This window comes from Haemaphysalis longicornis, unplaced genomic scaffold (genome assembly GCF_048455015.1).
Source record: "Haemaphysalis longicornis isolate Haplotype H1 unplaced genomic scaffold, Haemaphysalis longicornis Haplotype H1 scaffold_10, whole genome shotgun sequence".
NCBI lineage: Eukaryota > Metazoa > Arthropoda > Arachnida > Ixodida > Ixodidae > Haemaphysalis > Haemaphysalis longicornis.
Genome location: NW_027526204.1, coordinates 156,165,074 through 156,179,808, shown reverse-complemented (window position 1 = coordinate 156,179,808; position 14,735 = coordinate 156,165,074). Strand labels below are relative to the sequence as shown.

Sequence of the window (14,735 nt, the reverse complement as noted above, 5' to 3'; positions counted from 1 at the left end):
AGGGTTTTACCGGGCTGGCTGGGCGCAGAAGCGGGGGTTGGGCGGCGGCCGGTCCCGGCGGGGGGCTACTCACGGGCGCGGCGGGGGCGTGCACGTCGCAGTAGGCCGCCTTGCGCACGTGCAGGCCGGCCGCCTCCTCGAGGCGCATGTACAGGCCCGCCTGCTGGGCGCACGTGACGTGGAAGGCCGTGTAGCAGTTGGCCCGGTGGCACTGGATGCAGGCGCCCACGCCCCGCTGCTTGCAGATGTAGCAGGTGAGCTTCCAGCGGGCCGCGGGGATGTTGCCCAGGCTGTCGATGGGCTCGAGGAACACCGTGTTGGCGAAGCACACCTCGGGCACCCACAGGGCGCACACCACGTGCGCCCAGCGGCCGTCGTCCGTCTGCTTGAAGGCGCCGCCCCGGTTGGGGCAGAGCACGCAGTCGACGGCCCGCGAGGGCGACTGCAGGCAGCGCCGGCACAGCCACTGGCCCTCGGGGATGTAGGGCACCCCGTAGCACTCCTGGTGCACGGCCAGGTTGCACATGTCGCAGAAGAGAATCGCATTGGAGTTCTGGCACTCGCCGTCGCTGCAGATGGCGCACACGGCGTCCTCGTCGATGGGCGGCCCCAGGTCCCGGCCGCTGCTCTGGCTCTGGAAGTACGACTCCTTCTCCAGCCGGTCCATGAGCAGCTCAAACGTGTCGCAGCTCACGTCCGCCAGGCCCTCGGCCCGCCGCCGCCCGTTCATCAGCTGCAGCCAGGCACAGTCCTCCTCGTCCATGTCGTACTCCACCGCCTCGTCCAGCTCGTCCGCCGACCGCTCCATGAAGCGGTAGTAGGAGGCCGGCCGCGGGGGCGCTGCCGGGGGCTCGTAGTCCGGCACCAGCCGGAAGGACGCCTCGGGAAGCTTGGCTGCCGCCGGGCGTGCGGCCTGCTCGCTGCTCCTCGCCCCCCCGTCGTCCTCCGCCGCCGCCTCCTCCACCGCCACCAGGTCCAGGGGCTCGCAGATGTTGATGCGGTGCAGGCAGCCATCGAGGTCCACCTCTACGATCTTCTGCAACGGCACAGCAGAGGCGCTCTCACTGGGAGCAATGCTGCGCACTCCCGGTGCACAGAGCCCCCCTTTGACGCATCCCATTTGGCCAACCACAAGTTCAGCGACCCTTTTTCAGGCCTCACTTGTAGGCAAGCATTTGGTGGCTGCGCCTTGGCAGAAGCGAGCACAGGTGCACACTTGAACGCCGGGCAACCCAAGCGCCACGAGTGCTGGCAAGCGATAAACCAATCACCACAGCACCACTCATCCTGCCTTTTCACAAAAAATAAAAACCAGGGGGACATTTTGTGTGTGACAGAAAGCGCTCGCTCAGCAGCACCTGCACTGACAACAAGACGTGCCAAGAAACCGGCAGGCTTTTCTCTTTCAAGCACACACTGGCAGCAGTCTTACTTACACTCGACCCCCGTTCATCTGCCCATAGGGTAAGACAACAGACCAAGAGAATGCACCAATCCGATGCATGCAGTTTTCTTAAGGCTGTCTAGCGTTCCGTCCAGACAGAACGATAAGTGCTAAAGTTGCCTCGAGACGGAACCCCAAGTGCTGCGGGTAACCGTTCATCCAGACGGAATGTAACTTGGGGCGTAGCATTCCGTCCAGGCGGAACCAACGAGAAGTGTGTAGAGTTCTGCCTAATGCAATAAATACCACAAGACTCGGTTGGTTTTCAGATCGGCTGGTTTTCATTCCGTTTGGACAGAAGTCCACACACTTAATGTTGGTTCCGTCTGCACTGAGCGCTAAGCTCTCATTTGGATTCCATCTGGACGGAAGGTTACCTGCAGCACTTTGTTCTGTTTGGACGGAACTTTAGCACTTGTTATCGTTCCATCTGGACGGAACGCTAGTCACAGCCTTTTCTTAAAGGGGACATTAAGACGTTCAAGAGACTGCCTCATTAGAGCAACACTGACACCCTCCTTTTAACCTAAGCTTCGCTCAAAGGAAAAAATAGCCACACAACTCACCAGCTACTCTTCCACACTGAACTTATGACAGATTATGGGTCGCTTGTTGTGAATAGTTATGGGCGATAAAATCCAATGCAAATTAAACAGGGATTATAAGCTTGCAGAATGAGCTATTTGCACTTAAATTTAGCGCACATTAGTTTCAAAGCAGTAAAAATGGTGGGGTAAAAAATAGAAGCAACAAACAAACGTGTAAACATAAAAGCATCTAGCGTGGTACTATGCTGGCCAATGGTGCCTAACACAGCCATCGGGTGCGATGGGCTCGTCTGCCATGACACTTGCCCACTGCCGCTTTTGTCACCCACTTTGTCGACCCATACCCAATGTTTCATGGAACGATTATTATCAACCATAATGAAAATACGGCAGGCACAAGTGCAGTGCGAAGCAGACAGAGTGCAAACAACGGCCCCTGAGCTGCGCCATCCAGGCAGGCAAATGGTGACCGAGGTAACTAAAGGCACGCTGGTTTGGTTACCGTACACTGATGTAACCAAAGGTATGCCGATAGTGGCTGGCAGCCGCAGTCAACACGCAGCTTTTGTTTCAGGCGCCTGCCCACACGTAATATTTTTGATGTCACAAACATACAATGCACCAAGAGAATCAAAATTCTGGCTGAAGTTGTTTAATTTCACAATGAATAAAGCATCATATGCTGCTGGACAAATGCTGAAGGCACTAAAATGCACCAAATCTAGAGGCTAAAAACTTTGACATCCCTCCCTGAAGAAAGTTGAGAGGAGAGCAAAAGCTTTCTCACACCAAAACTGCCTCAGGTACCTCACTGAAGTTGCAGCACACAACCTTCGCTGAAAGTGCATCCCATCGATCGTCAAGCCTTCAAAGACACAAATGGCAAACGAAGAACGAACCCATGCAGCCATTTTTCACCCACTAAGTAAACACATCTACGAAGGATCCAACTGTGTGCTGACACGTGGTTGACGAGATAAAAATATGCCACTGTACTCCTTCTAGTGCACTGCACGAGCACGGGCAAGCCTGAAAGCCCGGGCCCGGCCCACAGGCCCGGGCTCAGGCCGGGTGCTTGAGCAACAAAAATTTTAAATTGTCGATAACAAAAAGTTGGCTCATTGGTTTTTCAGGTTAAACGAAAACAAAAAAGCAGCCACTACGGCACCGGTAAAAAAAGAACAAAAAGGCCCATTGCACCTAAAAAGTCAATAAAAGAAAACATATGGGCTCCATCAGCACTGGGGGAGAGAGCGGGTCAGAAAACGAGGGCACTCCGGACACAGAGCACATCATGATGGTCTTTTTCCTCTGCTTTTCAAACTGAAAAAAGAACACATGTGACTTGGACTTTGTGCAGACCATGCCTCCAAAGATTAGCAACGTACCATTAGGCATCTCTTACACTTCCTTTTTTTGCCAAAAAACGCAACATTTTGAGCGGACAACTTTGTTGTGAGCGTGGGAAGAACTTGGCTCTACTTGGATAGGTGCCGGGGACAAACCTCAGCGAACGAAATGGAAGGAAGTGCACGTTATACTAGCTCTCGGCAGATTGTGCTAGTGTCAAAAACATGTAGGAAGGAGTCCTCCGTGAAACGAATTGAAATAAACCACGGAAGGTGCAATATCTGTTCAACAAATGTATCAATAGACAGACCGTACACTTTTCTCTCTACATCATATAAATGGTCCTCAGTGTGCCTTGAGTTCGAAGACTTTCGCAAATAAAGCGCACATTTCACCGAGATTCTCGAAAATGCGTTTTTGAAGTCAGGATATTTAGGTTGTACAAAGACCGGTCAAGTTTACGAGAAATTTGAATTCAATATACTTGCAGTAAGCGTAATTTTAGGTTAAAGAGACCAAACCTTTTTGAGCTCATGATTAGAGCCTGCCTGATTCGGATTTATATTTAAAAACAGTCTGGCGGGCTCCGGAAATTCTGTCTGGCTCAAGCCGGGCCGGTCTCAGGCTCATATTGGAAAAATTTGTCGGGCTCAGGCCGGGCTCCCACTTTTACCTCAGAAATTGCGGCCTGTGCAGTGCTCCAACTCCTTCTTCGTGACCGATGCACGTATTGTCTTCTTATCTAGAACCCTTCCTTTCCGCGATTTTCAAGTGACCGGTGTGGCCCAATGGAAGCCCACTTTCAGAGATCTGGGGGAAGTGCATCAGTTTTTTGACAGGACGCTGTCCGTCCCACTAGGAAAGCTGTCACTTTGAAACAAGACTGCACTCTGCCTTTGTGGCCCCTGCAATGCATGATGTGCACAGAGCACACCCCACACACGTTTCCCCTGCCCCGGGCCTTTGTGAGAGCACATCTAGACAAACACAGTGGGAACTGCAAGGACTGCCACCGGGTGGGCGAGACGAACGAGACAAACACAGTGCACTGACTACAGGTTGGGCTGCTTGCATGCAGAGGCCCATCTCACTCGTGCCACCAGACAGCTCCTGCCAAAAAGGCAGACAGGTAGGACTGCAGCGCTACTGTGCTGGCCTCCGTTATAGTTTTCTCTCCCCCTTATTCTGGGCCTACTGCGGTCCTCAGAACCTCGTTTGCTAGTGGAATGTAATCAATCGTTGAAAAGCCTTCCCTGGATCCAGCCGCTTATCTCAGTCGTTCGACATCCAGAGAGTCGCTCGTGCGGTTAACATCCTGGCAAATAACTTGTATACAACAGAGATGAGGCTGGTGTCCACTGTAGATAAGAATAATGTTGGCCTAAGAGTACCTTTAATGTCCCGAGGAATAATTTTGCAACCTTTTAGTACAATGCTTCTTCCTTGCCGCCTTTGGTAGGCCCACCGTCATGATCTGCTGCAGTTTTTCTCCTTCATTAAGCACCTTCTCTACCTTGTCTTTAGTGACCATTTAGACTTGGCCAATCAAGTTACAGCGAACAACTCAGCATAAATTCATTCTGCTACCTTGCCTACATTATCTTGCTCACGCTGCGGGTAAAGTTGCCTCTTTCATCTCTGAGAGCATACATTCTATCTTTGCCAACAGTAAGTGGCTTCTTATTGTCCTTGAACCTACCTTCCATTTTTTAACGTTTCTCCAGTCATCACCATGTCGTAGGCACGAAGGTCCCTAACCTTACTTCGGTTAATTTCGACAGATCTGTGACTTTGATCTCCTCTACTGCCTTTGCCACTTTCGCTCTTCTGCGTTCCAAAATAGTATCTTTCATTTTCATGCTACGCTATCTGCACTCTCGTCTACCTGCACACTACGTCTACGCTATCTGCGCTCTCATAAGCTAAGAGTGCAAAGTTGTTCTCAAGTGTTATTCTAAACTCGTGTACTCCCAAGGGCATCCGCAGAACTTTTTGCAAGGGGGGGGCATCTATAGCTGGGGGTGGGAGGGATACGGTTGGATGGCACTAAAAAGGCGCTATTTGCAGTTTAAACTACGCATATGAAACAAAAATTATAAACAGCGAATTAGAACCAGACTTGGAGAATATGTATATACATTGGATTTTATTATCGAACCAAACTAAAGTTAATAAAGAAAATGCGAAAAGTTAATGTCACTTAGTAAAGAAAAGGGGTAAGCCTCATTGCGTAAGGGTTCTCGACTCACGCCAACTGGTACAAGAAGATGTGATGGCATGGGAGGATGTTACCCTACTAAATGTAGCAGTTAAGATTTTTTCCAAGATATAGCTGGCAATTTATTCGAAAGCTGGAGTTCTTCATGAAAGCTGATAAGCTTCATAAATCTAGAGTTTAGAAAAAGAAAACCTCAAACCTTTCGGAATTTTTCGCTATCTTCAACAGCCAGCACAGGCAGTCGGTTTCACTGCGGTGACATGACCGGCAATGTTAGTGTTTATTTAATGCGCAATGTTGACTCGTAGTCCTGAATGGCATTTCATACGGATACGCAGGGCCTCAGTGTACTATCATTTGAATAGCGTGGATTGTTGGGCTAGTTGGTTCACGTACATAATTAAAAAAAACTTTGCACTAAAGGACCGGACAAAGGAGAGAACGTCGGTGTCCTTCTCTCCTCTCTTGTTCTTCAGGGCAAATTTATTATAATTACCAGCCAACAAAGCTGTGCGGCTTTTTTGTAGTGCATAAAAATATCCGAAACTCTAAAAAGGGGGAAAGGAGGGGGGGGGCAGGTGCCCCCCCCTTCCGGACTCCCATGTGTACTTCACTCTCATACTGAGTACAGGTTCAGTTTCCTTCTTTTCTTCTCTAGACCTGGCCTTACCCTGCTCCTCATCATCCCATGATCACTGCTCTAATCTTGCCTAGCACCTCAACATCCTCTGGCACAATACTTGCATCGTCTCTAAGAATGCAACCAATTTTGTTCGCTTCTTCCAAACGGCTTCTCCATGTCCACTTCTATTCTTCTGTTTGCAGGAAAATGTGTTCATTATCTTAGGGTTATTACTCTCTGTAAATAGAGTCATTCCGGCTACATACTCCTACTTCCGCATTTAGGTCCCCATGCTTCGCTTTTACTTTATGCGTCGCTAATTCGTCGTCCTCGCTGCCACGGCGGCACCATCGTGGCTAGAAGCCGGTCCACGGGCTCGTACTATCTCGAGTCTCCTGTTTTGATTTGGACCTCTTCTGCCTCATGTCGCCCAGTTTTGGCCCTCCAAGAACAATCTACAACTGACTACAATTAAGCGAAAAAGCGAGCTCTACCTGGTCACCGTGTCCAGAGACCGGTGCCCTTGTTCTTTTCTCAGCGGCCCTTCTGAAAGAAATCTGCGGTGTCGCATCACTGGCGGCTCCGTCTAGCAGCGAACATGGCAAGCCCTGGCAAGAGACTGGCGACAGAACAGAACGCAGGGGGGAAGCCTTCGGCGCAAGGTATTTAGTGACTCTAGTGGACACATCATCGGCCATGCCCGCAAAATGGGAGCTCCGCAGTGTGCTTGCTCACGCGGTCATTTTACCTGAGCCTCGGCGTACGTGAGGGCTTCCCGGGCGGCCGGAATGAGTCCCGGCGGAGGTGTGGGCGAGCGCCGATTCTGCCGGTGGTGCCATCGGCCGCGCTTGCTCTTCTTGCTCGGCGCGCTGCCTCCGCCGTGCACGGAGTTGTACAGGTGGAACTGGATGCCCGAGTACGTCTTGTAGATGCGGCCGCAGTTCGGAAGCGGGCACTCGTACGGAGGCTTGGTCGCGCGCAGGTTCTGGCAGAAGGCGCGCACGTCGAAGCTGTTCGCCAACATGGCGCCCCTGCGGTTGCTTTTCCTCCGGCGCCGGCACTACTCACGACGCGCTGGCAGCAGCGGCAGCAGCTGTAGCGGCGGCCCTCCGCCGCAATCCGGCGTTGGGCCGCCGATCGCGGCACAGCATCCCTCCTGCGCCGGCGCACAGGCCGATAGCGGACCCTTGCTGCGCTCCCGGGAGAAGAGCCGCCGTATTTCACCGACCCTGCCTACACTGCGTGCACCGCTGGCCCTGTACACCAACCATCGGCACCACGGAGACATTCATCACACACCGAAACGGCCGAAATGCACCCTTCGACACACAGCCGACACAGCAGGGACGATCGTAACGATCGTTACGGAAACCCGCGGTTCAACCATGTGGCCATAGACGGCGTAATCATCGAAGCCACCATGTTCCTAACTCCTCAACACTGCGAGTGTTAAAACGGTTAAAACACAACGTCACTGTGTGGCGCTAAATTCTAGGTTTTTTGATGGCCATGTCGATGCGTACTGCTGCTTCAAGTTAATGTGAACTGAAACGCACCTCGGCGTCGTCTGCTACGCGAACGTAGCTTTTTGCTTGCAAGAGGCCTCAAAGGGGCACGCTCTGACTTCGTGGCTTATGCGTGACAACTCCGAATTACGAAGCGGCGTTTATTGTGCTGTTCCTGCAGGAACGTTGCTGCAGGCTGCTGGACAGCGTTGCACTGGGACATGTGCAACGCTGTCCACTCGTTCATTTCGGAGAGTGCTAAAACTATTCAGATTAGGCTGACTTTTACCTTGTTTTCCCTAATTCTCTCTCTCTCTCTCTCTCGAATTTATATACTAAATTCTTTCCTCTGCTCCACTATTTTTCCTCATCTGATTGATTACCATCAAAAAAAAAAAAAAAAGAACTCTTCTTGGCCAATCCCCCTAAATGGGTATGCGCCGTTTTTATGGGCCATCACCACCACCGCCGCCGGCTGCCTCAGCCAGCCTCAGCCATAGAGTTAATACAGTCAAACTCGTTTACAGCTAACTTAAGCACCGCGATTTGTTCGATATATCCAGTAGTTTGATATATCCGAACCCGCCTAAAACGAGCTTACTGTTACGAGTTCGCAATCCGCGGGAGCCCTCCCCGCACCAACTCTGCCATCCGGGTATGCAGAAACGAACACAGTACAGTAGCCATTACCATACCAAAATAATCCATTTATTGCAAGTAATAAAGCTACTTTCCGCCTTAACTGCTCACGTTGCAAAAAAAAAAAAGCGGTGATTTTTGTTTTCACTTTCGTTTTGGCGGCTTCAACCAGCATAACATTCTCTACACGAAACATTGTTTGCACCAGTTCGAGTAAGCTTTGGCAGAGCACATCGACTGCCGAAAGCGCTTCATTATAAGCGTCGGACAGATTTCACTCGCGAAATCATCGGGAACGCTGACGAGCTCAATTCCCACAATTCACCGATGCTGCTGTCTCAGTGGTCCGAACTCGCTTACAGGGCGAGTGCGTCGGAAACAGTTACGGAAAGTATTGGTCGTCACGTCGCTCCGTGCGAGGCGCAATGTCTCAGTGGCGGCTCTTGCTTCGTGGTCGCCCAATCCACATCTCAATCGCAGCTCCAAAATCATGCACTTCGGCGGCCATTATAGGCGCCCAGAGTTCGATATATCGGATGTGAACTTCGTTATAAGGAATATGTTTCTCATGTATTTCCGTAACTGATTTATTTCTGTTCGATACATAGCATAATTCGCTCTATCCGGGTTCGTTATAGCCGGGTTTGACTGTACTACTGCCGCGGATTTCGGCTGAGCCTTCTCAGCTGAGAATGTTGCCCGTGCATGGGCTACCCCACAGGGGGTGCGATACAGTAAACCGAGAAGCCCCGTTATCTTGTTATTGGTGACGTCATAATAACTTTTCAAAAAGCCAGGAAAGAAATGTTATAAGACACCACTGCGCTTGTGGTGTCTTCAGTGTGTTCACGTCCTCGTTAATTTGCGCGCTGTTGGTTTTTAAAAAAAAAAAAAGAAAGAAATGTCCCTACTAGAGTCACTAGTCCCTACTAACTAGCGCGAGAGTGTCCCCACCTGTAGGCCGATCTCGCGGCGACTGTAAGGTCTTCACCAACGTTTATAGATACTTTTTCAGTTCCGTATCTCCCCGCCGCGGCCATGGAGAGAAGGCGGCCGGCCGCGACTCTCGCCACCGCGGCGCTGCGGTTGCGAGTTGCGCTAGGAGAGCGAGCGTCGTCTGCTAGCGGGGAGCGTTCCGCTCGGCATCTCCGGTCCTCGCCGCTTCTGGCTGCGTAGTCCAAAAGAAATGACTGTTCTCGGACGTTGCTCATCATTTTGTTGCGGCCGTTGCAGTTCGAGATCTATTCGAAACGGACGGTATTATGCAAGGAGTCGTGTACGTACGCCCAGGGATTTGAAGCGGTGGCTAAAATATCAAGAACAGCGTTTTAAATGGACGTTCGCGTAGGCTGTCACGCGTGCACACAAATTCTCTTGCCATGCCAATTGCGCAAATTTAGTGCATCACGAAGGATATTTCCTCACACGACTGTTGGAGCAGCTTCCCTTTTCGTAGACAACATAGGTGATATCGTCCCTTTCTTACCGGCCTAGTAAAAAACAATTTGCCGACGCTGCCCCGGTTCTTCGAATGCTGCCGTTCTCCAGTTGGCTGGGAGCCGTATTGCCGCACTATTCTTGACTATCTGAGCAAAATCGGTGCATTGCTGGGGAACAGGCGCCTTGGAGAGCTCCTCTTGTCGCTCCTTGGGAAAGTGCTCTCCTTTTGTAATCTCATAGCTCGTGCGCAGACACTACCTTTCTCTTTTTAGGAGACCGCCGCCGAGTCTGCTTCTTCAACAAGTTGCTGGGAAGGTTGGGAAAGTTAACGGAAGCTGCACCTTCCTTCAGTGCCCAGTGAGCCCGGCCGAACTCGATGACTTTACGTTAATGATCGCAATATCCTCTTCGAGAAAATGAAGTCCACATACATTGCGCGTTTTGCTCATCTATTTGACCGCGCGGGGAATCGCTCTTTTTCTATTGGTTGAGAAGCTATGGATCCGATGACGGCGCTAAAAAGTGACACTTCTGAGTGTTGCTTCTGCGTCTGCTCGTACAGCCAGGTGCGGAGCACGTTGGCATTGTGGTAAGCCAGGCTCATCAAGGAAAACAGCGTCTTGACGGAGTCATGAAATCCTCGATGAAATCGGCACTGTTCAATAGCGTCACAAACTGAACGCACTGAAAGGGCAAGGGTTCGCGCACAGGGTTCAAAAACACACGCAAACGAAAGGAAGAAACTTGTAGAGACACGCAACTACGCCGAAACTTTGAGCTCGAGCCTACTGGAGCACGCGTATAGGCATGCTCTTCTGCAAGAGTGAACTCGGAAGAACCACAGAAGTGGCAAAAAAAAAATCGTTGTCTTCTGTTTATTGTAGCTGTTTGCTTTCAAGAATGTACACAATTACCAGATGTGTGCGCCCACCCACGCACGCACAGCAAACTTGCGGAGCGCTTAACTATAGTGGTTTCGCTTTCTTGCTCCAGTCGGAAGGAAAGCATAACGTAAACCGCATGTGAGCGCTGGGATGTCAGCGCACAAGAAAAGCTCTGTGCGCTTGAACCTATAGAACAGGCACAGAGAAGAAATATCGGCACCACATCAGAACCTCGACTTGCCGGAGAGCGCGTGCAACGCCGTGCAAACGCAGCGCGCGCGCGAGAAAAAAAAAAAAAAAAAACTATGGCAGAAAAATATAACATAACCAGCAGGAAAAAAAGAAACTACGTGGCGTAACACGTTACGTAGGGTTGGTGGTCACGTGATTTTTTTCGCTCTTGTACTCCTTCGCCTTCATGCAAATGCCGGCCCTCCCGTAGTGTTCCGCCGCGGCATCTCGGATTGTGATCAGCGTACTCGAAAAGAAATAACTGTACTTGGAAGTTGCTCAACATTTTGTTGCCGCACTATTCTATTTCGCGATTTATTTGAAACGGGTCGATTATGCAAGGAGATGTACGTACGCCCAGTGATTTTTAGCGGGGGCTAAAATACCAAGAACGACAGCATTTTAATTAAATGAATTTTCGCTGAGCATTAGCTGTCGATAGCGCACACGATTTCGTTTGGCATGGCAATCGCGCAAGTTCGTTGCAGCACGAATGATATTTCCTGATAACCATGCGCAGCAACTGCATGTATGCTTCCTTTATGAAAGACATCCGCGCATGCTTCGTAGTTTCAAAGCAATCAAATTGTTCCGCGGGTAAAGCTAACCCAATAAATTTGGAAGTTTTGTATTGAGATTTAAACTGTATGTTTTCTAGTTATATTATGTTAGCACTAAGAATTTTTGTTTTTGTTCATTAGTCTGTTTTGTTTTATTAATACTTTCGAACTACATTCTGTCCTCCTCCTCACAGTTGTACATTTTGCAAAGGGCATAAGCATGCGCTCCATGCACGATGCGTGTGCACAGCCTCCTCACAAGCATCACTGCTAAAGTGAGCTGGAAAATCTCGCAGAGCCCACTGCGAACCACGCAAGTCGGCATTGCACCATGCCCGGCACATGAAAGAAAACACGGCATGTTGACGGAGTCACGAAATGCGTTCGAACGCGGCCGCACTGTTCAATAGCATCCCAACCGAATGCACTGAAAAGGCACGTTTCTCGCACAAGGGCGAAGACAAACGCAAGCGGAAAGAAGAAACTTGTAGGGAAGACACGCAACTACACCGCGGCCGCAACTTTGAGCCCAGCGGACCGGCCGCGCACGCCGTCAATGCTGCCGCCGGAGCCGCCGCCGCAGCCGCCGGCACAGCGCAACTCGCGACCGGAGCGCCCTCTCAGCGCCTAGGGTAAAGCCGCGCCCGCTTTGGAAGGCGCAGTTCCGAAACTGAAAAAGTATCTATAAACGTTGGTCTTCACATCGCCTCATGGAAAAAAAATGCATCACCTCCTGTAAAAATACAGGAGGCCATGGTTTTTTAAAGTCCCTCTAGAAGGGACTTTATGGCAACGTAATCTAAAAACATTGCTTTACGGTCTTCACAAGCTGTTGTTGATGATGATGATCCAGCTTGAAGTCGCCGCATTGTTGGTGGTGGTATATATATACGCATATATATACACACTACATATGTCTATATTTATGTACACCATAAAGCCTGATAAAGCCTTGATCAACGTTACTAGATTATTTTCAGTTGTAAAACTGGGCGGCGCTGCCCGGAACCGCCACCGATCCTTCTCTCTGTGGCGCTGCAGTCGCAACCGGCTCGGCAGCCGGGGCGCTCGCAGGCGGTTTCGCTTATGCTTCTCCCTTCGCGTTCCTAGTTCAGCGCCCGGCGCGTACGTTTCTTGTGCGTGCGCGGGCGCTTGGGTAGGCGCACACATCTGGTAATTATTACATTCTCGGAAGCAAATAGCTACAATGAACAGCAGACACAATGACATTTTTTTCGCCCCTTGTGTGGTTCTTCCGGGTCCTTTTTTTGCCGAAGAGCAGTACTCGCAGTAGCCGGCGCATTCAGTGCCGCGGTCTCCGGCGTTTCTTGTTCGCGCGGTCTTTTTTAGTAGTGTTGAATGCGCGATGCCGTTCGAGTGGCACGTTTAGTGATTTGCCAGCGACTGTATTCCATTGATGTGGGCCTCTGCATGTGAAGCTGATGCAGACAATGCCGACCTGCTTTATTCCCGGGTGTACCAGTGGCTACAGCAGCAACAATTAAGAGCAACATGGACAGGCACTTCTTCTCGTCTTCCAAAAATGCGACGCTTCGCTCGCTATGAATTAAGGCCATCCCGCGTGCGGGTAAGGAAAAGGATGCATGCATGTTGGGCTAGTTGGCGGTCAGATACAAAGGAAGGAACAGCGCACATTTTAACGAAGAAGCATTGTGGTGTGTAACTCTGTCCGTCCTTCGTTAAAATGTGCGCTGTTCGAATTCCTTTGTAGCGGATAAGAAGCTTTCGACAAAGTCCAAAGTGTGCGATTGCCATTTTCACGAACAGGACATCGACAAATGGTTCGTACATGCAATGACGTTCTCTCTGAGGAATTCTCTGCGCGCGTCATCAAATCGTATTTGGTGACGTGCATTTCTATTCCAGATTCCTTCAGCGAGAATGTGCCTTGAATGTGCAGGTTAAGTCGGCGCACAACGCGCTAAGCTACTGCAAGCACGCTGGCAATTAAAGTTGTAGAGTTCGATTTAAATGAAAAAAAAAACCTTGCATACATGTATCTATTTATTACTTTTTTTCTGTTAACATGCTTTGGTATTTTGTAGCCATATTCACCGTAAGCAAAAAAGATGAGTTGATTTCTAAATAAAAATGCTTGCATGTTTCTATTCATTAATTTGTTTCTCTTAACGAGCCATAATCACCTTAAGCAAAAACGATGTGGAGTTGATTGCAAATAAAAAAAAACGTTGCATATATTTTTCTACTTTGTGTCTGCCGTAAAGTGTGTACTGTAAAAACCAATAAATTGCTGCAAAGAACTTTATGCTTATTGACATGTAAGCTGGTTTAACTTCGTCAGTTAAATGACTCAATAATTCTTTCAATTAGAGATATTTCGCATTTGCGGAAACGTCGCTTCTTAGTGACGTACTTTTGGTAAAGCTAACTGTTGTCAGGGCAAAACATGGAAAAGATACTATTCTAAAAAGGACGTCGATAAAATTAGGAAGTTTCGTCTTCGAGTGGCCTTAATTACTAGAGCCACAAAGTGACGTAGCTCCAATTGATGGTGACCTTGCTTCTAATTGGCTGGAAATAAAATGAGCGGTTTCATGATTTTTTTATAAAATTCGGAAGAGTCAATCAAAATAAGCTTTAACGGAGGCTTATTCTACGCTACCAGCTCGCTGCAGACCGTTCACGCTCGTGGTTGGCTGCCAGCGAGCAGCCGACGCAAGCGCGCGCAAACTACGATGCGCTTCGGCTGACCTGTTGAAGAAAGCAAAACAATGAGCCGTAACTAACGGCTTTTACGCCCCACATTAAGCGATCCTGAGCAGCTACTGGAAAGTACTCTGGCCTAGATGTAGTCTGGACGCGGATAACTTGGCGGGTAGCGGGTAGTCTTTAATATTATCGCGCGCTAACGTCATGAAAAGGCCGAAGAGGCATTGGGAGAGGCGCCGTTGCACCCGACGAGCAGCGGCCGGGTAGAGCAAAATGCGGCGGTCCCGCCCTCTCGCGGCACGCCGAGAAACGGAGACACCGGCGATGCACGGCGCATGGGGAGAGTTTTACAACTGAACCTATCTAGTAACGTTGGCCTTGATGGCATCCATGCTTGATGGTGGCGATGGTGCGGCTGTAGGGTTTAGAGTGGTGCGTGTTCGCGCGGCTCTTGTAGGAAACTATGCCAAATGTCCTCTACTGCAGCTGCCATCCGCATGAACTTGGCGGCCCTGCAGAGAGTTGATTCTGCAGTCACCGAAATTATTGACAACGCTAGCCAAGTAGCTTTGTACAGGTTTGGCGCGGCCACTAACGGATGGG

General features: G+C 50.0%; 2 protein-coding genes across 8 annotated transcripts in view; one reads left to right on the top strand and one right to left on the bottom strand.

The window, feature by feature from the left end:
- Positions 1 to 7,617, bottom strand: part of Br140 (bromodomain-containing protein 140) — a 59,312-nt gene extending 51,695 nt beyond the window's left edge. For 4 of the 5 annotated variants that reach the window (XR_013320351.1, XR_013320354.1, XR_013320352.1 and 1 more), the window contains exons 1-2: positions 6,931 to 7,617; positions 11 to 1,036 (exon numbers count right to left, since the gene is read on the bottom strand). Coding sequence is in view for 1 of the 5 variants with exons in the window: in XM_077691403.1 (XP_077547529.1) it covers positions 11 to 1,036; positions 6,931 to 7,206 (1,302 nt within the window). In the remaining 4 variants the exon portion in view is untranslated. The remainder of the gene's footprint in view (positions 1 to 10; positions 1,037 to 6,930) is intronic. The other variant, XR_013320353.1, reaches the window with a different exon arrangement.
- A 6,891-nt stretch (positions 7,618 to 14,508) lies between these two features.
- Dcp1 (decapping mRNA 1) overlaps positions 14,509 to 14,735 on the top strand; it is a 45,893-nt gene continuing 45,666 nt past the window's right edge. For 2 of the 3 annotated variants that reach the window (XM_077691392.1, XM_077691395.1), the window contains exon 1: positions 14,509 to 14,734. In XM_077691392.1, the coding sequence (XP_077547518.1) occupies positions 14,603 to 14,734 (132 nt within the window). In that variant the 5' untranslated portion in view covers positions 14,509 to 14,602. The remainder of the gene's footprint in view (position 14,735) is intronic. The other variant, XM_077691394.1, reaches the window with a different exon arrangement.